General features: G+C 44.2%; 3 protein-coding genes across 4 annotated transcripts; 1 reads left to right on the top strand and 2 right to left on the bottom strand.

The window, feature by feature from the left end:
• The first annotated feature begins 29 nt into the window (after nucleotides 1–29).
• Nucleotides 30–2,395, top strand: pagr1 (PAXIP1 associated glutamate-rich protein 1). Its single transcript, XM_062378546.1, has 5 exons — nucleotides 30–219; nucleotides 452–639; nucleotides 1,364–1,700; nucleotides 1,794–1,882; nucleotides 2,006–2,395. The coding sequence occupies exons 2-5, from the start codon at nucleotides 468–470 to the stop codon at nucleotides 2,239–2,241; spliced, it is 834 nt and encodes a 277-aa protein (XP_062234530.1). The 5' UTR covers nucleotides 30–219; nucleotides 452–467; the 3' UTR covers nucleotides 2,242–2,395.
• A 916-nt stretch (nucleotides 2,396–3,311) lies between these two features.
• Nucleotides 3,312–10,429, bottom strand: tlcd3bb (TLC domain containing 3Bb). The gene is made up of 7 exons (XM_062414174.1): nucleotides 9,938–10,429; nucleotides 8,399–8,607; nucleotides 8,019–8,102; nucleotides 7,339–7,564; nucleotides 6,802–6,897; nucleotides 5,513–5,622; nucleotides 3,312–5,363 (listed from the first exon to the last, which is right to left on the bottom strand). The coding sequence occupies exons 2-7, from the start codon at nucleotides 8,521–8,523 to the stop codon at nucleotides 5,096–5,098; spliced, it is 909 nt and encodes a 302-aa protein (XP_062270158.1). The 5' UTR covers nucleotides 8,524–8,607; nucleotides 9,938–10,429; the 3' UTR covers nucleotides 3,312–5,095.
• Nucleotides 10,430–11,940: 1,511 nt separating this feature from the next.
• mazb (MYC-associated zinc finger protein b (purine-binding transcription factor)) lies at nucleotides 11,941–19,041 on the bottom strand. 2 transcript variants are annotated; one of them, XM_062414172.1, is made up of 7 exons: nucleotides 18,128–19,041; nucleotides 17,792–17,942; nucleotides 16,599–17,023; nucleotides 15,882–16,129; nucleotides 15,372–15,435; nucleotides 15,004–15,175; nucleotides 11,941–14,236 (listed from the first exon to the last, which is right to left on the bottom strand). In XM_062414172.1, the coding sequence occupies exons 1-7, from the start codon at nucleotides 18,158–18,160 to the stop codon at nucleotides 13,893–13,895; spliced, it is 1,437 nt and encodes a 478-aa protein (XP_062270156.1). In that variant the 5' UTR covers nucleotides 18,161–19,041; the 3' UTR covers nucleotides 11,941–13,892. The 2 variants fall into 2 exon arrangements, with proteins under 2 accessions (XP_062270156.1, XP_062270157.1); XM_062414173.1 differs by having other exon boundaries at nucleotides 16,731–17,023.
• Nucleotides 19,042–20,038: the final 997 nt, after the last annotated feature.

Below are 20,038 nucleotides of genomic sequence, written 5' to 3'. Positions count from 1 at the left end.
CCATGATGTTTAAGTCAGCGGGAACGCGCTGCGCAGTCTCGCCGGACCGAGCGGACTGTCACGCAGTTGTTGGATCCAAAATGGCGCAATGTTTACGTCTATTCAGATCTGGTTCTTGTCCCTAGCAGGTCTCATGGCGCCAGGCGGTGACTTTATCTCCCGGGAAAGTTAATCCGAAGACACCGTTTAAACGCCACGTCACTGATCCACGATAATCCGGTAATTGCACGCTCATACGTTGGCTTCATTGTATTTTCTGTTTAGGCCTGATGTTAGAAACCCTGTTAAATCCAAAGGAGATAAAGATGATGTTTCATTCGTTTATCTTTAAGCACGTGTTGAACGGTTCAGGCCCGGGATCCCTGTTAGCTAACTCCCTGAACGACCCCGCTAACCCCGTGTGTTGATAAACAACCATGTGGTTATAAGTCAGATCCCTGTGTGGGTGCAGGTCTCCAGGGGGCAGGATGCAGGCTGAGGTCGCGCACTCTTCATTGGCAGAGGGCATCGAGGCTCTGGGGGTGAAGGACACGGAAACACCTGCTGCAGAGGAGGAGAACAAACCGGAGCAACAAGACACAGAGCTGACAGCTGCCACAGAGGAGGAGGAGAAGGACCCTGCACCCAAAGAGGAAGATGGTAAATCCTGAGAAACACATACTGGAAAACAGAGGGAGATTAAGTAGTAGGAAAGAGGTCATCTCTTTTTTTGGTGCGGGGGTAATGGCAAGTCTGAAAGTCAACGGTACAGATGCTCACTTCCTATTCTAAGACCAGTAAGACCAGTTAGACCAAAAAAGCTTTATGCTAGTAACCTCGTATGGAAGTGAAGCTGGCTCTCATTGTTGAATGGCCTGGGTCAAGTAAAGCACTTTGAAAGACAAATACATACAGAATTTATGTTGTAGAACTTCTTTTAGTATCTAGTTTCCTAGTCACGACCCAAAAAGAACACAGATAAATAAATCTAGGAATACACAACAAATTACTTCCTATAGCTGTAAAAGCGCAGACAGCGTTTATGCCACAGAAGTCTGATATGATACATGTCAATGTTTTACTCGCGGAACTTTCTACGTGACTTATTTCTCGAGAAATCTGTGAAAATGTAAAAAAAATACCCACCTCACAGTGCTATAGAAACTGGAATTTAACTAAAGTTTTAGTCCATGTGCTATCCTCCCACCAAGTTTCATAGAAAAACATTCTGTAGTTCAGGTTGACTTATTTTCAAAGTGCAGGAAAGAACATGAGAGTAGAACTAAAATGAGATTTTAGTTTTTTTTGTCAGTTTGGAAAGTGTTTTATTGATTATACTTTGACTCAAAACCTTCATTAAACTTCCTTGTTGCTGCTTCCTCAGATGGAGACATGGACGCAGCGGAAGGAGAGACGAACATGGACAACGCCCAGACAGACTCAGGTGTGAACGGGGAGGAGGGGAAGCCGGCTGTTGAGGCGGAGGATGAGTGGGAGCTTGCGTACAGCGACGAGGAAATGGAGGACACCAAAAACTGGATGCCCCCCCCTGCCGAGATCAAAAGACTCTATGAGCTCCTCGCTAAAGGAGAGATGCTGGAATTAAACTTTTTGCCCCTTCCGAGACGGCCCCCGACGCCTGAACGCACAGAGTCGCCTGAAATAGATGAGGAGGAGGATGAGGCTGCGAAGGGAAGGGAGAGGGAGGAGAGAGAGCACAGGTCAGTTTGACCATTTATCAATCATCTTGAATCAAACTGTGGTTTTTGTGTAATGATTTAGGAGAAGGCTCATGACTTTCTGTTTTTTTTCAGGCCTCTTACTCCGACTGAGTTTGACTTTGATGAGGAGCAGATGAAAGCGACTCCGAAAAACGCCTTCATCAACAGACGCAGAACCCCAGGTGTGATAACCGTCGATGTTTGCACTCTTGAGCAGCTGAAGCAAAATCAACTACTTCTGAACTGTCTTCAGCTTTCAGGAGGTTTTTCTTTGTACTGACTTAAATGTTTTTCCTCCCTCCCAGGATCTTCAGCTCGCTCATCCGTAAAAAGGGAAGCTCGTCTGGACAAGGTGCTGTCGGACATGAAGCGCCACCGCAAAATCGAGGAGCACATAATGCGCACGGGCAGAGATCTCTTTAAGAGCGAGAAGAAGAAGGAGGAAGCTCTGTCTCCCAACAGCCAGAAGGAGCGAGAGAAGGAGAAGGAAAGAGACAGCAACCCCAACACCATCTTCTCACCGAGACAGAGGAGATACTGAGGTATTAAGACAGATGAGGACTTGCCCAGAGGCTAACAAGGACACAATCTTTCCACGGTCTTTCTCAAAACTTGAATTTTTTAATGTAATGAGTTTTGTATGTTTTCTATGTGTGTTTTGTATAATGGCAATAAACATTTTAACCCTGGAATAACCCTGTTGTACTGTGGATTTTGATTTTAAAAAGCTACTGTAACAGCATATGATCCTATCAGTATGACATGTTATCACCCAACATCCTAAAGTATTATGGATAAGATAACAAAGGGTGTATTCCTTACTAATGTGATAAATGAAGTACCTTAAAAAATGCAGGTAAGCCACCTTCAACAATTGTGTAAGGAATTAAAGTGCTTTCCACAATCGCTCTGTCGACCATACTACTCATTGAAGTTCAGCTGGTTACTTTATTATTATTATTGTGTCCTATAATTCCAACTGTTTGATTTGTAAAAACGTTTTAATGTGAAAAAGAACTTTAAAAAGCTCCACACATTTTAATTTATGTCCTTTCTATAAAATGTTCATAATTTTCCTTTTTAAATAATTGACATGTTAGAAACGAGGTAAAACGCATGAAGGAACACAGGCATTAGAATCAGTCCCAGGCTCCGAATTTGGGCTTTTACAGTAAATTTCTTCTCCAGTGTCATGGCCCAGGATCCACTGAGCTGCATGCTGTTTCCAACTGACTTGTTACCTGATACTCAGAAATATTGCAGTGAAACAGTCACTAATAATCATTTCCTGCAATGGCTAGATATACCGAGAGGGCTTTTATGGATTCCTATCCCACTAAAAAAAAAGGAAGATCAAACCACTTGAATCGGGACAGATTCAAGTTTCTGAGTAAACATTTAGTTTTGTCTGTAAACTAAAAATGTAAGGGCGGACTTTTTTGTTCTACCTGAAACGATATCAACCACTGCTTAAAGTGTTCAGGCTTTAAAGGTAACAATGTAATTCTGAGCCCTCTACTGGCTCATGTTCACCATTGAATTGAGAAATGTCTGAAATAACAGACACGATAAAATACGTTCACAGTGATAAAGAAAAGACTCGAGACAGGATCAGGACAGAGAAGTATATTTCAGCTAAGTTTGAGTAACAATACAGCCTCCATACAAGGCTCAGAAGCATAGAGTATAGTATGGATGCATAAATATGCATTCAAAACCACAAACCAAATAAATTAATAAATAAATACTTACAAATAAATACAGAGCATTTTTGTGGAATATACAGTACATCAGTTGAAATGTTTTTAGTATCGTCAAGAAGCATTATCGTAATAATTCATGGAACAGGGGGGAATGAATATTCTGTGTTCAACATGCCCACAGTTGTCCAGATGTTTTGGCACACGCTGATCTTTCTTGATGGATTCTGAGCTTTGATTTAGTTGGTTTTTCCTTGACCCACTTCCAGGACAGTGTAGCTGCTTTAAAACAAACATAAAAGCCAGTTTGTTCATACAAGGTTCATGGAACCAGTGGTTCAAATACACGGCTCAATGATCAGAGCAACTCATACAATGCTAAAACGATTCATCGGCTTATTGATGTTTTACAAACAACTAATGAGCTACATCAACACTATTGGACAGATCTGAAGTCAATCACGAGGAAATGCTTCCCCGTGATCACCCTTGGTTCCCTTCAAATTGTGGCTTTGCAAGTCCCCAAACAAAACTATAAGTACTTCATGGATCCCGGTTTGAACTATTCAAGCCAATCGGATGGATATTTTTTTAAATGACCATACTGATAAAAACAGAAAACAAAAAAACACACGCGTGGATTAGGTTTAAAGTGATTGCTACCATGCATCACTTCCCTGTATGCAGAAAAATACCAGTGATTGCAGTAAATGGAATGAAGTCATATCTACACGGAAACAAAGAAGCACTGGTGGAACTTTTTGGGATCGTCTGTGTTACACTAGGCAGTAAAACTGTGAAATGATTGGTTTTAATGCTGAAATGTAAGTGTATCTTCAAAAATGACAAAAAGAGAAAATGAGGAGAAAAAGAAACTCAACATTGACTAATACTGACATGGAAATAAAGACAATTTTACATCGGCTATTTACACCTGCACGTTTTTGTGCTTGAGGGAAAAACCTCTTCCTAATAGTCAAGAGGATAAAAATAAATAAAAAACCTAAATTAACTGCAAACAATGGGGGGGAGGGGGGGATAAGGCAGCAGAATACAGTCTGGTGAGATTATCTCCCTTCTAAAGATGAGTCAGTCTGCAGGTTGGTTACATTTTGTTAGAGTGACAGTGACTACATAGAGGATACAGATAATAAACACTAACAAGTCAAAATACTGCTGAGCCGGGATTTTTTTCCTCTTTTTTGAAGGTCTTCTTCATTACTAAACTGAATGAGGCATTTCATCTACAGCAAATGTACTAACATACAATATTATACATTCCTATTTTCCTGCTCTTCCCATACCGTGAGGCAGAGAGGACTGAATTTGATCTACATGAGGGCAATAGCCATCAATGCTCGCTATACATCCAGGCAAATTCCTCTCAGGTCAGTGCATGTTCCTTTCTGTCACAGTGCCCGATGACATCTTTAAATACAGAGAGTGATAACACACCGTTGTTTCCTACAAACTGAGAAGCCGAAGTGCTTGAGGACCAGCAACCAAATCATTCAGCTGTCAGACTCTGCCTACTGGCCACAAAGACTTCAGCGCTCTGTGACGCCATTGTCTGTAGCTTTCTTCATATTGCTACTTGTTTCAAGTCTCACGTTTCCCTCACAGCTTTTTTTCCTTTACAAACTCATTGGTACATTCGCCTTCCTTCCTTCCCTCCCCCCCTCCCCTCCACTCTTCTCAGTGAGTGGCCAGCTCGGGCTCTGTGGAGCGGGTGCTGTAGCCGTTAGCGGGCTGGGGCAGTGCGCTGCCGTCCGTCTGGCTCTCCTTTGGTGCGGCTGTAGTCGGGCGTGGTCTCTGAGAGCGGGAGGTGCCCATGAATAGTCGCAGGGCGCCCCTGCAAATCAGGGAGAACCAATAGAGCTGCGGGGCCATGAGCAGAGCAGCACCGAGGTTACAGTGCCATGGCACTTTGAAGGGAACCATGGGGAAGGGGATGGAGGCATACCTGGATACAAACAGGAGATTAAGAGGATTACAGGACTGTAAAGACATGTTCCCAGTCTTATTTACATAATCCATATGATAGAGATCACGCGACCCCAGCTCAGCGAGAGAGCAGAACATGAGAAAACAGAGATGGAAAGAAAGACATACCTTCCATAGGCGTAGTAGAGGTAAGGGAAGAGGAGGACTCGACAGATGAAAAAAGTGATCAGCATTAGAGCCCCATTCACTTTGTGCAGGAGAGTGTGTTGCTGTTTGTACTGAGAGCGAAAAAAATAGAGGGAGAGGTCGAGAGAGGGAGACAGAAAAGCAAGCAGTATAGTTTGTTGAAAGCTGACGATGTTAATCTTCTTTGCAATTGTTTTATTTTGAATACCTTCATCATTATAATTGTTTAATACTATCTGCACGGACAGGACCAGAGAGTACAGTATGCCATGCTGCTGTTTGGACACTGATCGATTTCTAAAGGATGTAGCGGGACACTGTGTGTGTCATTGAAGCAGTCCTTTTTCGTTTTTACATTCTCCTTTGTTTAAAGCAGATTACTTAACTTTTATCTTTAACTGTCAACCTGCTTCAGTGAGATAACACTGAGGACAAGCTCACCCATGCTTCCTCCACTTCACTGGTGACAGAATAACATGGCATCCCATTGATACATGCACTATTGTTCGTGTTACCTCCACCAAGGCGGTTATGTTTTCAGTCTTCTGTTTGTTTGCTGCTTGGTTGTTTGGAAGCAAGATTAGGATTTCTTTTTTCTTTCACATTGTAAGATATTCCAGAGAATAATGTTTTTTCTCTGGTTTTTGATGGAAAAAAATAGGCACATTTAATATAATAATGTGCAATGTGGTGCAGCTTGATTGAACTGGAGGGGACTATGCAGCCTTGGCGGAGGTTTGCACAACATTCTAGGCATTTGTCGTTTTTTTTTTAAATTCTATTGCTAAAACAGCTCTGAGACCAATGGTATTTATCAAACGATCACATGCACTGTTGTCAGGGACGGGAGGGCCAGGGTGCTCAGTGACAGAAGGTTAAACCACAAGCGGATATCCAGTTTAAGTACTAGGGGTATATTCAGAGGCTAACAGCTGTAGGAGCCTCCAGTGGGTGACGAGCAGATAGCCATGGTGGGAACAAACTTCATACATACTCTGAGACACTGAACGCATACGCACAAGCCTCAACAAACACACACACAGGTTGATGCAGCTCCTACGATGTGTATTCACAAAAGCTGTGTTGACGATGAATGCGTGATGTGCCTGACAGGAGCCGATTGGCGTGAAAAAGGTGCATGCTGGGAGTGTGACCGGAAAATATAATCTCCATTGAATGAAAAAGAGAGGAAAGATCCGGACAGTGAAGAGGAGCTTTAATGTGAGACATGCAAGGATCAAAACTTCTGTGAGGGTAAACAAGGAACTTACCTGGATGAGTATTTTTCCTAAGCAGACAGACGGAGTGCTGAGCTCAGCCATGAACAATATACCCTGGAAATAATCTCCCTTTCCTTGTCGCCAAAACTAGAAATCGAAAATGAGATTGATTAATACTTAGTGCAATTACAGATGTGTCCTTTGTGGACTTTCTGCAATAAACACACATTTCTTCAGAAAGATATACCTGGGGCTTGCAGGACAAAAATCTGCCCTCCCCAGTGTATTTGACTTGCAGTGCAGTTGTAAAGAGGTTTTTCTTCATCAAAGATTCTCTTTCATCAACAACACTCCTCAGTCTACCATTATTATTATCATTTGACATTTTCTACTTTTTCTGGGTGCACCTGCCTCCTACACAGTTCTCTCTATAGTGATGTCAACGAATTCCAATTAAAGCTTAGCACTTACACATGACATCTATTGTTTTATTTCAATTTGAATGTGCTGAAGCTCAGTGGCTGAGGAACTGGACGCTAACATTGCACAAATCGCTGCTGAACATAAAGAGCCATGTGTGACAGTTACCACAGAGACGGGGAAGCAGACGGTGACCATGACAACATGGTGCAGCACCATGAGGAACTCGCGACGCAGGTAGCTGGTCAGTGCTGAGCTCATTTGCTGGGGCGCAGCCGAGGCCTCCTCGTGCCCTTTGACCCGTAGCTTGTACCAGTAGCACATGAACATTGCGTAGATGTCGTACACAAAGTAGGGGACGGCGAACATGATGTAAGAGCTGGTCAGCCAATGCCTGTGTTGAGAGGGAGAGAAAGTGACTTTTAAAAACACAGAAGTTAAAGAATGAATAGAGCAAGAACAAAGCTTTTCTAACACCATCTTAGCCTGTTACTTTGGTAACTACACAGCTTGACATTTTTAATAACAGTAATAGTTATTGCTCTCAATACCGACCAAGTTCATGGAAGTGTTTTCTTCTGAATCCACAATGATTTCAAAGTGATAAAATGCTTTGGGCATTTCTTTTGAGCACAGAAAACTTAAGGAATTGCTTTAGTAAAACTATTTATACACTTTTATGTTCTCTCTGACAAGATATTGATGTAAATTGTTGATTTAAATTTATTTTGAATGAAAAACCAAAATTCCACATCCCAAAGAACACTTGAAGTTCATTGGTACATTTTGCACATTACAAGACTTGGTAGGCTGACTGAATATTTTCTGATAAAACTGATTTGTCTCACTGGTCCTCGATGATGTCCCCGCAGGAAGAAGCAATGATGTAGCCAGCTGAGGAAGCCATGACTGCCTGGACTGACGACACCAACCTTGGAACAGAGAATAGAAAATAAATATAATGCTTTTCTCAATGGTTTCAGATTGTCAACAAAACCCACTATAGCCCTTCCAAATGTATGCAGCTGTATGCATAACTGCAGCCACAACAACTTGACACACTGCATATAAACTTTAGTCTCAACAACTTGGATGGAGTTGCATGGAAGTACTTGAATTTTGAGCAATATCTTGAGTGCTAGGTATCTATGTGATATATCTGCAGCCATAAGGCGCTTCCATGTAAGTCTCAAAGAAAACAAAAAAAAACAGTATAAGAGAGCCTCACCTGGCCGACACAATGACTGCATCTCCTTCGCTCCATCTGAGCGCCGGGATGGACTTGAGACATTGTTTGGACAGAAGGAAAAGACCTGGAAAGAACACAGACCCAGCAGCTAGGATGGTCAGCATGGTCCCCGGTGATCAGTCCGAGAGGCAAAAAGTTCAGCAGGCAATCTGGTCCTTGAGATCCGTGGCTCTTTTCCCCCCCTCTCTCTGAAAGACACAACACATCAGACAGTGGAGAGACGGTTCATATAGATCTCACTGGCAGCAACTCCCACATCTATGCATTCGCTAAGATAACAGACATTGCACAGTATCAAAGTCCAACATATGTCTCAATAGACAAGTCTAGCCTCACTGCCCTATGGTTTGCCATATGTACAACGAGATAACGTGCATAAAACAGACACTTGGGAGTACATGTTCAAATCTTTGAAATATAAAAAAAGGTGAAAGAAGTGAGTTAAAGGAATAGAAAGCCTGAGTTCATGGGACAGAAGATCAGATAGAAGGTCCTGTTGTGCAACACCCTGCCCCTGCACATGTGATGACCCAGTGAGCCTTATCACAGTTATTCCCGGGGCAGCCATGTGCTTGTTCCATGCTGGTTTTGCACTTTGCTTACACTGGACAAGCTGACTCGTTAAAAAGTTGAAGTCCATTAGCAAGAATACGCACTGCGCCTTTTTTAAACCCCTCGCGTCGAAAATATCGACCCAGACCCGGGCTGCTGGTGCTCCGGGTCCATGATGACAGAGGTGCCTGAATCTATCCGCCTGTAAAACACTTAAGATCCACAAGTTTGGGCAGATGAGCAAAGTGACACCAGCTCAATGTGCAACGCAACTATTCTGGTTTTGACCTGACACAACGTGGACGTTAGCACGAGCAGCTAAGGGACTCCATGTGAAGTGGAAGATCACACATGTCAAAACCTCCCCGGCTCCAAAGTCACGCTTACTCAGCTCCACTGTGCGTTTTCCATCAAAAACACACCAGCTAGTTAAGCTAACAACAACAACACCGGGCAGCTACAGGTAACATGTGATGTGGCTGCTAACCTGTTAGCCACAAATAAGTCTGTGTGTTTAACGGTGGAAGACGACCATGCTAACATGACATGTCCTCCCCGACCCTCGGCGAGCATGACCCCACCGTATGAACCATTGCTAACAATGACGCTAGGTCCTTTAGCTCGCGTTAGCATCTCGTCTTCGCCACCGCAGCTTCAGTGAGCAACCATTTCGTTTAGAGCCCATCCAACAAACCGGAGAAAGCAACATGGTGAAGAAGAGAGAACTCAGATCAAACCCGAATGTAGACCCCCCGCGGGTTGAGCCAAGTTCACGAAAAGGCCACGGTGCCGCTAATCTGTCTTGTTAGCTTGTTATTTGTTTGTAGCCGTTAGCCGGCGCTAGCGGCTGAGCGGGCTGATCCCCATGCACGCCAAATCACTGCTAGCTAGCTATCTGGCTAACGGACTTCTGGGTGCACACATGTTTTCTAAATAAATGGAGAAACGGATTGAAGCATCATTTACTCAGAGACTCTGCGGTGTCCGGTCAGCGGCCAGTCGATGCTCGGGTCCTGCGGAAAGCGTCTAGAGGTGTCCCGGGGGTCTCCGTCTCGACGATCCGCATGTTTATGCGGCCACTCCGATGTCTGACGGGTAGCAGCAGCGAGCTAACGCTAGCTTGCAGCAACTTAGATCGAAATCTACGCGAGGGCAGCTCACTGGGAGCATTGGACACTTCCCTGCGGTGTGGCCAGCTCAGGCGAAGCGGCGAGTTAACACGCGGCCAAAGCGACGAGGGGGAAGCGGCGGTGACACGGTGCGATCCGGGGGTGTCCGAGGCGGCGACGTTAGCTGATCCCAGCCGCTATGTCATCGCATCAGCAGAGAGCAGATCCGCCGCTGCCTCCTCTCATATGCAACGTTGACTCAACAGTGTGGAAGGATGCTGCTGCTGCTGGTCCAGGTCCAGGTCCCACTGCTCCCACAGCTCCCACAGCAGCCGCTCCTGTTTTGCATTAAATTGATTCTCTATTTGTTATAGTTTTCTGATGAACGGAGGATTTAATTGTATACATATACACACATATATATACATATATAAACTCCCTCTTACACACATGGGAGGTGGGGTGTGGTATCTCATTCTAAAGCTCAGGTCCTCTGGGAATTTGAGGATTTTGGGTAGAATTTCTGATGTTCCTCTTCTGCACAGAGGCGTCTGATGTTGTACCTGTGATCTGCTGGAGCCGCTCTCCCAGTTTCAGTAGGGGCAAGTTCAAATCGTGGCAGTAGTTCCAGTGTCAACAGGAACTGCACTGATATAGATGACTTTGATTCTACACCGTTTATAAGCAGCTGCCTCTGTTGCCACACTGTCTGAGAGCAACTAAGGCTGTTTGTGATGTTTTCAATATCATATATATATATATATATATATACTGGTTTAGGAAAGTTTATTAGACAGTTGTTAGTTCTCGGGCTGTTGGAATCAAACTGGGTGGAAGCAGTGGCAACTGCCCCCAAACAGCTGTTTGCAACCTTTACAAATCAGTGAGAGTTTCTGTTGCCACCGGAAGTGCCTCTACGACCAGCTGCTCTCTCTCGTGTAATGGGCCTCACTGCAGGGGCGCTGCTAAGGGGCCCCGGGCGGGTGGGTCAACCTTGATACAGTAAAGGGTATATTGTAAATAACAGCATCCTTGTAATAAAAGCAACAGTCAATCATACTTTTTGAAGCACTTTATTTATTTTATCAACTAATATTAACTGCTGAAAAAGCAGCAATGTGCAGTGATATAGGAAATTGTGGATGTGATACATTGAAATCAAGATGCATCGTGTGTTTCTCTTCAAATAATGTTTGTCTGTAGTGAAAAGTGTAAACCATGTACATATTGTCTGTATTTTAACTTAATTACCTACTTCATTCTATTCTATGAATGATGACGTCTTCCTCATTTAATATCTGCTGCTGCTGTAACAACTTAATGTCCCGGGAATGGGATCAATAAAGTTGATATAATAGATAACGGATGGATGGATTATTTTGTTGTAGTAGTGGTGTGTATCAAGTGATTGTGCCGTAACCCCCCCCCCCCCCCCCCCCAAAACAAAATAATACTGCAGGGTCATTCAGGGTATAATAGATGGACGTGTAATTAAACGTGTACAGTGTGAATCTAGTGAAAGAGTAAAAGTTGGTGTTAATGGTGTTTGAGGAGTCAGACTCCCGATTGTTTCTGGGCCTCTTGGGAATGTTTGCATCTAATTTTCTGTTCAATAAAATCAGCTTCATTTTCACTGAGAATTATTATCTGTCTGCTTTCAGAAAAACCCTAATTCACCTGTTCCATGGAATTTAATACTGGGTAATTTGCTGCCATATAAGAATATATTATGAATTAATTTGATCCAATCCCTTCAACTCTTAATGACTTTATCATCAAAATTAAACAAAATTATGTCGGTGCAGAAGTTGTGGTGCAAAAGTGATGAACTACATGAACAGATCAGGACACAACACAGGGCCTGTTTACCCTTTTTACTTTAAACTGTCCAAATTACAAAATAATAACATGTTCATCTACTTCATCTACAAAATAAGATAATATTTATGACTGTAGTAAGCATCATTGATTTTTTTTGCTCTAACAACCTTTTAGACATGCATACTGTTGAGAAATATAAAAATATAAATATAAATACATCCCATTAATATTCTTAATGAATCCATGACTAAGATTTGAAATATCTCATCATAAAAGAATTAAAATGCAGTTGAGTACGATAAGGCATTAAGATGTATCACAAGAGCTGTACAGATTCCTAGAGTAGAGGTATTACTTTTTTTCTTAGTGTGATGGAGGAAACCCTAAAATTAACTTTTTGAATAAATCACTACTTTTCTCAACAGGAAGAACACATTTCCAAAGAAAGAAAGAAAGAAAGAAAGGAAAGAAACAACTACAGATCCGAAGGTAACATATGAACACAAAACTGAAAAAGCACTCCAGTACAAAAAACAAGATTTGTTTACAGCATACCAATTGGTGTTGTCGAACTCCCATCGGACTTCTTTGCCTGACTTGTGACTTTTTGAGCCCTTTCCCCGACACCACAAATCCCCTCAGACATGACTCTAACTAAACATAGGCAATGAAGAAGTGAGCACTCTTCACGTGATTAATGTGGAACGATAATGACTTGTGTTCAGAACATTATGTGCTATACAGAGTTAGATGACTAAATCTAATGCATAAGTTTTACTCGTTGGACTGGTACATAGAGCAAACGAAATGGCAAAGACAGTTACAATCAAATGAATGGCCAACGGAAATTATTCTGAATAAAAATCAACACTTTTATAAATATTATTGTTTACAGCCGACTAACTTAGCGGAACTGCTAAAAGTTTATTTTGTTGTGACGCCTCCCTAACTTTAAGCATGACAGAGCAAGCTTGTTTTCATGCAGAAGGTAGCTCTCTGGTGCAAGAATCGCCATGTCCGAAGCCGAAGTGTTGAGTAGCAGGTATGTTTTTCTTTTTGTTCTCTTTAAAACACGGCCAGACCCAGAGAGGAAGACTCAGAGCAAGAAAACCCAAGAAATCTCAAACCCATTTTGATCCCTGCCGGATCAAACAATAACAACATAAGGTGCTTGACACTCCTGAAAACGACTCTATTCTTATCTCTGTACGTTAAGAAAACAAATAAAAAAAGTACATCCCACGATACGTTTACACACCAACCACGACGCGTGCCTGGTCATCTGTCCTGATCTAGAAACAGCCCTCTAGAAACTAGCTCGAAATCTAATTTTACTTTATGTAGACAAACACACTACCATGCTAGAAGAGCCCCTGACTTACACACACACACACACACCCACACACACACACACACACCCAAGCACGCAGCTTCCTGACTATTGTGTTTCTCCGTTATGTCTATGTAGGGTCCTTCTCTCACCCTACTTAAAAAAAAAAACACGAGCCATTTGGATTCTCAGTACGTGAGTTGCAAAATGGAGGTAAGATCAGAGCTGGTGTGAGATATACAGTACTTGGTGCACTTGCAGAGAGCAGCCAAAGAGAGAGACAGGGCAGAGAGGGGAGAGTAATACAGTAGATGCTCACAATACCACAGTTTCATTGGAGTCTTTAATGCACAAGAGCATTCAGGAATATTTGGACGACACATCCATGTTTGTCGTTAAGTGTCTGTGAACCTGCTGCAGCCACAACGGTCCCTTTTTTCCATGACTTCATCGCTCTATTAATACAACATATCCTCTGCCTCTGAGGAGGCTCCAGCTCCGCAGCGCTGTGTGAATCTCCCCCACCCCCGATCCTGACCTTACCTAGAAGTGGGGGACATGACAGAACTGAAACCGGATCAGCATCTACGAGTAACTCCGACCTTCTCCAACCTTGCCCTCCGCTAAGGGACTGAGGTTATTATTGCTGGGCTCTCTATTGCTAACTGTGTTGCTGCGGTGCTGCGATGCTAGAGCAGTCTGTGACGAGCAGGTCCACCACCGTGTTGCCGGTGACATACACAGTGGGTGCTGTCACCATGCTGCTGAGGGAGATGGAGCTGCCGGCACCCACGTTAGAGGTGACGGGGCTCGGGGCACCGTGGTTGTTGCCATGGGTGCCCATGTGCCCCTGGAGCTGTGTGGGCGTCTTGCAGTGGATGCCACACAAGTGGCAGACGAGCACGCCACCGGAGGCTGTGCCGCCAAAGCCCCCCGGACTGTCTTTCCACTCCTGGCCGTGGTGCTTCTGGGCATGGACACGGAGGTACGTCAGCGTGGTGAAGCCTGACGGAGGAGAGGAGAGAGAGAGAGAGAGAGAGAGAGAGAGAGAGAGAGAGAGAGAGAGAACAACAGAGTTATTTCAGCAAAGAGAAGTTGATGTAACAAGTGATAAACTGATGTTTAAGGAGTCACAAGTGAAAGACGGCCTTAATGTAATAAAAAAATTCAAGTGATTTTAAAGTTGAACACACCATTTACATCTCATATCCAAAGTTCCTGCCGGTTTCTATTAAAGTGAAGACCTTTTAAGACCATGAGTGAAATTTAAATCTCATGTCAAGTTTGATGGAACATCAGAGTCACATAATTGAAGATCACGTGAAGTAGCCGAGTATAGAACAACTCTCCTTTTGCCACATTAAACTACAGACAAAGACGGAAGTTATCTATAGTCTTTACCACAACAAAGCTGAGTGCACTGAGATCAAGTCTGGTCGGGCTGTTTGTAGACTCAGTGATCAGTTCCACATCGGTCTTGTTTGTGGTTTTATACAGAGTTTTAATATCTGCATCATTGACAAAGATCTACAACACAGAAGTCACTCTCTGACACAAAGCAACAACAGGAAGTTGAAAATACAGGTTGAATACGGAACTGTGTTTTATCTGCACTGCTTTCTTTTTCCATCATTATTGCATTTTTAGATATCGTCAGTAGGGAGACAGCAAGAGACGTTTTTTTCAAGCGTCAAAACTAATAACAACAGCGTCGCCACACTGCCTGTATTCATTTCCACAGACACACATGGATCATAGCTGTCGGGACTTACTGCGGTTACACAGGTGGCAGGCGTGGTGCTGCGACTGGTTGTGCACCCTCATGTGATCTGTGATGTAAGCAGCAGACAGGAGCTTCCCACAGATGTGGCAGGGGACCTTCTCCTCGTGGCGGATCATATGCGCACGCAATCGATCCTTCGTGGCAAAGCTGGACTCACAGGTCTGCAAAAATATAACAAAGGAAATTGATGAGGGTTTAGAAACAAAAATGCAAAACTCATGAATTCACTTAAACAGATGAAATTAAAAAGTCCAGAGACTCCACAGATAAGTGGATTAGTCATACATAAGCCAGTCACTTGACTAAGAAAGGATGCTGTGTACAATGAGCAGGTTACAGGCGGTGGAGGTGACTTACTGGACATTTGAAAGGTCGCTCTGAGGAGTGCACCTGTCGGACATGACTGTTCAGATGGTCAGGCCTGGGGAGAATGAGAGAGGAGACATATTAGCTCAGGTCAACACTGCATGAGTTAATATCAGGCGTCTGCCGAGTCACCGATGGGAACGTTTGTGTGAAATGCCAGAGAAATAAAGTTCTTTCTCTGGCAACATAACCACTTTCAGTATCAGTCACACTCAAATTTTAAAATGATATTTAGGTAATAACAAGCAATAACCTTGCGTGTCTGGGACCGAGTCGCTCCTGAGCTGCTCTCTATTCAAAAAGCTTATTTAAACCATTAAAGAAGTTTAAAAAGTGGATTTGTCTTTTAATACCATGGATTTGAACTTCAGTTAATCCCAGATTCAGTAACTTTTGACAATCCAGGATCTGATATTTCAACAAGAGTCTAAATAAAACATATTTAAGGACAGGGTAGATAATGGTTATTGATATTTTAAATAAACTTGTGAAAGGCCTCACCTGGAGAAAGCCTTGCCACAGTGGGGGCAGACGTAGGGTTTTTCCACTCCGCCCTGGTGGGAGCGCACGTGGTGGCTCATGCGGTCCTTCCTCTTGAAGCGCTGCTGGCAGATGGGACAGGAGAAGGGCTTCTCGTCCGAGTGGGACAGGCGGTGGCGGTTGAGGTGGTAGACGTCGCGGAAGGCCTTCCCGCACGTCTCGCAGGCGTGGTTCTTCCTCACCGGGTTGGGGTTGGGATTCGAGGGCCGCTGAGGCAGAAACAGACAAAGAGATACACACACTACAGAGTTTAGATGTGAGGCATTTTTTATAACCATTAGATATAAAAACATTTTATTTTTAAGATCTCTGACAGTTGATTCACGTGCTAAAATTGTCTACTTCCTGTTGGATGTGAAGTCTGCGTTCACACTGTGTGTGTTACAGAGAACATGCAGGGGAGCGTGGGGGGGGGGGCTTCTAGCACGGTGTTTCTCAAACTGGGGACCAGAGCCAAACACTGGGATGGAATTTACTGGTCCCTGAATGACTTAATGCACATTCATATTTATCCAATTCTAACACACAGGAGAATTGTCTTTAAAAACAGCCGGTGACGTACTGTCCAGGACCATAACAGAAGACGGGTTAACCGTCCCTGTGGCCAGGCAGCTTAAGAAACATTGTGCTTGAAGGTTCGGGGTTGTCGACAGCCGTCTCCACAAGGCCCTGACCCACCTGTACTGTCGCCCCTGTGGCCATGACGACAGCAGCAGGAGGCGGAGCATGGGGGTTAACACTAGCCATTAGGTTTGGCATGGCAACCCCTTCACCATCCTGACTACCCAGGGGAGGCTGCTGTGCACCCACCAGCACGCCGGGAGGGGCGAGAGGGAGTGGCGCGGAGAGGTGGAGCAGGGAGAGGGGAACAGTGGGCCTCTCCGTCCTCCCTCCGGCCCCCACCGCCATCGCCGACGGGGCCGCCACCGCCACCTGGCAGGCTGCTCCCTCCTTTGCCCCCTCCGCCTGCTCTCTGGCCCTGTCCTTCATGCGTACCCCAGTGTGGACCGACTGGTGCCGCCGCAGGTTGTAGTTGTTCTTGAACTGCTTGTTGCAGATGGCACAGATGTGGGGCACGCGGGTCGGCCGCGACACTGGCTTCACTGGACCAGGGGGAGGCCGGAGACGAGAGAGAGAGAGAGAAGTCAAAGATGGAAAGTAAATACATGTATCATAACAACACATTTTGCTATGGAACTTTTTTCACTCTTGTTTAAAATGTTAAGATTAGCAGCTAATAATCTGTGATCTCTGTGAAATTTAGAGATAAGAGAACTGCAAGTTATTTTTGCTTAAAAAACCCAATGACAATTAATCAATAATTTAATGACTATAATTAACTAATTGTCTCAGGCCGTACCTTTACTAGGTAACAAGGTTTAATTTAGTTTTTGACAAACCAAGATTACCTATGAATATTGAAATATTGTATATTCAGTGTGGATGCCTATTAACAATAACATTGAAAGAGGCTAAAAGCTGTAACTACACTCTCAGAGTCCCTTACAGATTTTTAAGCATCTGCGTCAAATCTGAAATATGTTGTCAAATATTAAAGACATTTACAACAGTTTAAAAAAAACGTAATTTAAGTAAGAAAATATATTAAGAGGAAAAACAGCTGATCTGTCTCAGATTAAAATAATTTGATTGTAGTTTTAAAATTGACGTGAGTACAGATCTCTGTTCTTATCGATCAGATTAAATGCATTGAACACATAGGAAAGTTGGACAGGTGGATGTCCAAGTGATTTTTAAGATAAAGATCTTTGTTGCCATCTTGTGTCTGTCTTCAGTGGACGTGTGAGTTCAGGTTGTGGTTGTGTATGATGCATGTGTCGCTCAGTGTGTTGAGGTGCAGGGTCCCTCACCGGGCAGGGGATCCTCATTGAGGGCAGCAGTGTCCACAGTAGAAGGAGGCTGTGCTATGTGCTCTGTGGGTGGGGTTTGGGGAGAACTCGTATGCACGGGTATGAGCTCTGATTGGAGACTCCCCTCCACTTGGTTTTGGGTGGGAGTATGCTGGAGAAGCAAGGAGAAGGCCATCACCAAAAAGTAAACACAAGTCACAGCATAATGTCGAGGTGTGATAGAAGATGTGCACGGCTGCAGGACACAGAGTGATGGACAGGCAGAGAAATGAGAAGGAGAGAGACGAAAAGGGCCTGAGAACGCCCCCCCACCCCACCCCCGCTCGTCAAGCCTACCTGGAAGAGGAAATTGCTCCAAGCAGCATCCATTTTGCGCCACGGAGATTATAAAGTCAGTTCCTGATTGGGATCCTGTGCATGGTGCGACTGGGCCCAGCGATGGTGGCGGCGCACACGACCGTGCGTCCTGCAGCGCGATGATCCGCGGCCTCCCGGACTCTCTCTCTCTCGCAAAAACGTGGATGAAGTGCTCTGCAGAATGGTGCTATTCTCATCGAGGCGGCCTAATGCTCCGACATTAACATGCACGCAGCTGTTGGGTAACGCAGTTCGGCCGTGTGCGCACAGGGAGGCAGCGGTGGAGGTGGTGGTGGAGCAGGCCAGCTCCTGCACGGGCCTGTTCCTCCTTTCACTTTGCTTCCCAACTTTAATTCATAAAATCTCCCTGCACGCGCAAGAGCACCCTGTTAAAACTTCCTAAACAAATAATACCAACCCCCCTAAGACAAAAAAGAACCTCCAAAACAACCCACGCACAGCTCGGTGTTACACTTTAGCAACAAACCAAAACCAATCTGCGTAAAATAAATGCGCTTTTTACGCACGGAAGCACATATGGGTAGTCGCACGCGCGTCTGGCGGCACCGCAGCCCATGCTTTGCTTTTTAATTTGAGGATCTATTTTTTCCGATTTCCCCTCAATAGGCCACTCGGGTGTTTGTCGAAGCCTCGCTGTCGGTTTCAAGCCGTGACCCCGGCGAGCGGCGCTGTCGCCGGGCCGCAGCCCATCGCTCCACCTCGGCCGCTCAGCTGCGAGGATGTCATCTTTCTTTTTTTATCGCCCGCTCTCCCTCCTCCCTCCCTGTCTCTTTCTTCCTTTTCTTTTTTAATTCCTCTTTCTTCTCCCCCTCCTCTCCTTTTCCTCGCACCGCTATGTCCCACTCGCTCTTAAAGGGATGGGCTTTCCTCGCCGGACTCCCCCCTCCCTTCTCCCTCTCATTTCCGTCTCCCTCGGCAGGGCCCGTCCTCTATCCCTCCCCCCCACTTCCTTCCTGGGATTGTCGGCCGACAGAAAACAGGTCCTCCGCCACTCTGTTGTTTTTCTCTCCCCCCTCCCTCCCTCTTTCTTCCCGGGGCCAACTGGAGCAGATCAGCTCCGGCGCTGCAGAAAAAACAGCCAGAATGACTTTCCATTAATGACAGACGCATCTTAAAGGGCAGTGCGCACAGATCCAGCCCATAATAAAGATGTCAGAATCAGATATAGTACAAGAGGACGAATAGCAGCTCAGCACACACACACACAATAGATGAGGAGGATTATGGTCTACATTATATAAATACTGATACAAAAACAAGCACATAAACACAAACAGGATATGACATAGTGGTGGTAATGACCTAAATATAATTATATTCCATAATAAACTACAGGCTGCTCCTCCAAGGCCCTGTATGAAACCACATGTAAATTATTAAACAGATTTAGAGACAGATTTATATTTGCATCTGCACCAAACAAAATAAGCCCCTGAAACATGGCTTATTTTTTTCTCATGTAAATCTACCACACATTCTCAGTAAAAGCAAGGAAATCCTGTATCTGCACCATAAAATAAACTCTTTCCCTGTAGAATTGGTTTAGTAGTTTTTGCATTATCATGAAAACAAACAAATACACAAACAAAGGCAGACACAAACATAACTTCCTTTGTGGAGGCAACAAGGAAATAAACCAGAAAGGTTACTGGAATAATCCATTAATCCAAATTTGAGCTCTTTCAGCTTCTGAAATGCGAACATTTGTTGTTTATTTTCCAGGTTTGTAAACTGATTATCATCAAAATATCGAATTATAACATTTCCTGAGAAATTGAGAAAATGTTTTCAATCACACAATCTATTTTGTTCCGGCTCTATAATAAACATCTTACTGATATTGTCATCAGTGGGCGAGGTAGATCAAAT

Source organism: Platichthys flesus, chromosome 20 (genome assembly GCF_949316205.1).
Source record: "Platichthys flesus chromosome 20, fPlaFle2.1, whole genome shotgun sequence".
Lineage (NCBI taxonomy): Eukaryota > Metazoa > Chordata > Actinopteri > Pleuronectiformes > Pleuronectidae > Platichthys > Platichthys flesus.
The sequence above is the reverse complement of the archived record's forward strand: the minus strand, read 5'-3'. Positions and strand labels throughout refer to the sequence as shown.

Coding starts and splice junctions, on each gene's coding strand:
- pagr1 (XM_062378546.1), top strand. CDS start 468: ATGCAGGCTGAGGTCGCGCACTCTTCATTGGCAGAGGGCATCGAGGCT. Junction 640..1,363: donor TGCACCCAAAGAGGAAGATG/GTAAATCCTGAG, acceptor CTGCTTCCTCAG/ATGGAGACATGGACGCAGCG. Junction 1,883..2,005: donor CAACAGACGCAGAACCCCAG/GTGTGATAACCG, acceptor CCTCCCTCCCAG/GATCTTCAGCTCGCTCATCC.
- tlcd3bb (XM_062414174.1), bottom strand. CDS start 8,523: ATGCTGACCATCCTAGCTGCTGGGTCTGTGTTCTTTCCAGGTCTTTTC. Junction 8,103..8,398: donor GCAGTCATTGTGTCGGCCAG/GTGAGGCTCTCT, acceptor CTCTGTTCCAAG/GTTGGTGTCGTCAGTCCAGG. Junction 5,364..5,512: donor CTCTACTACGCCTATGGAAG/GTATGTCTTTCT, acceptor GTTTGTATCCAG/GTATGCCTCCATCCCCTTCC.
- mazb (XM_062414172.1), bottom strand. CDS start 18,160: ATGGATGCTGCTTGGAGCAATTTCCTCTTCCAG. Junction 16,130..16,598: donor CCACAGGGGCGACAGTACAG/GTGGGTCAGGGC, acceptor TTTCTGCCTCAG/CGGCCCTCGAATCCCAACCC. Junction 14,237..15,003: donor CTGCCACCTGTGTAACCGCA/GTAAGTCCCGAC, acceptor CTCCTCCGTCAG/GCTTCACCACGCTGACGTAC.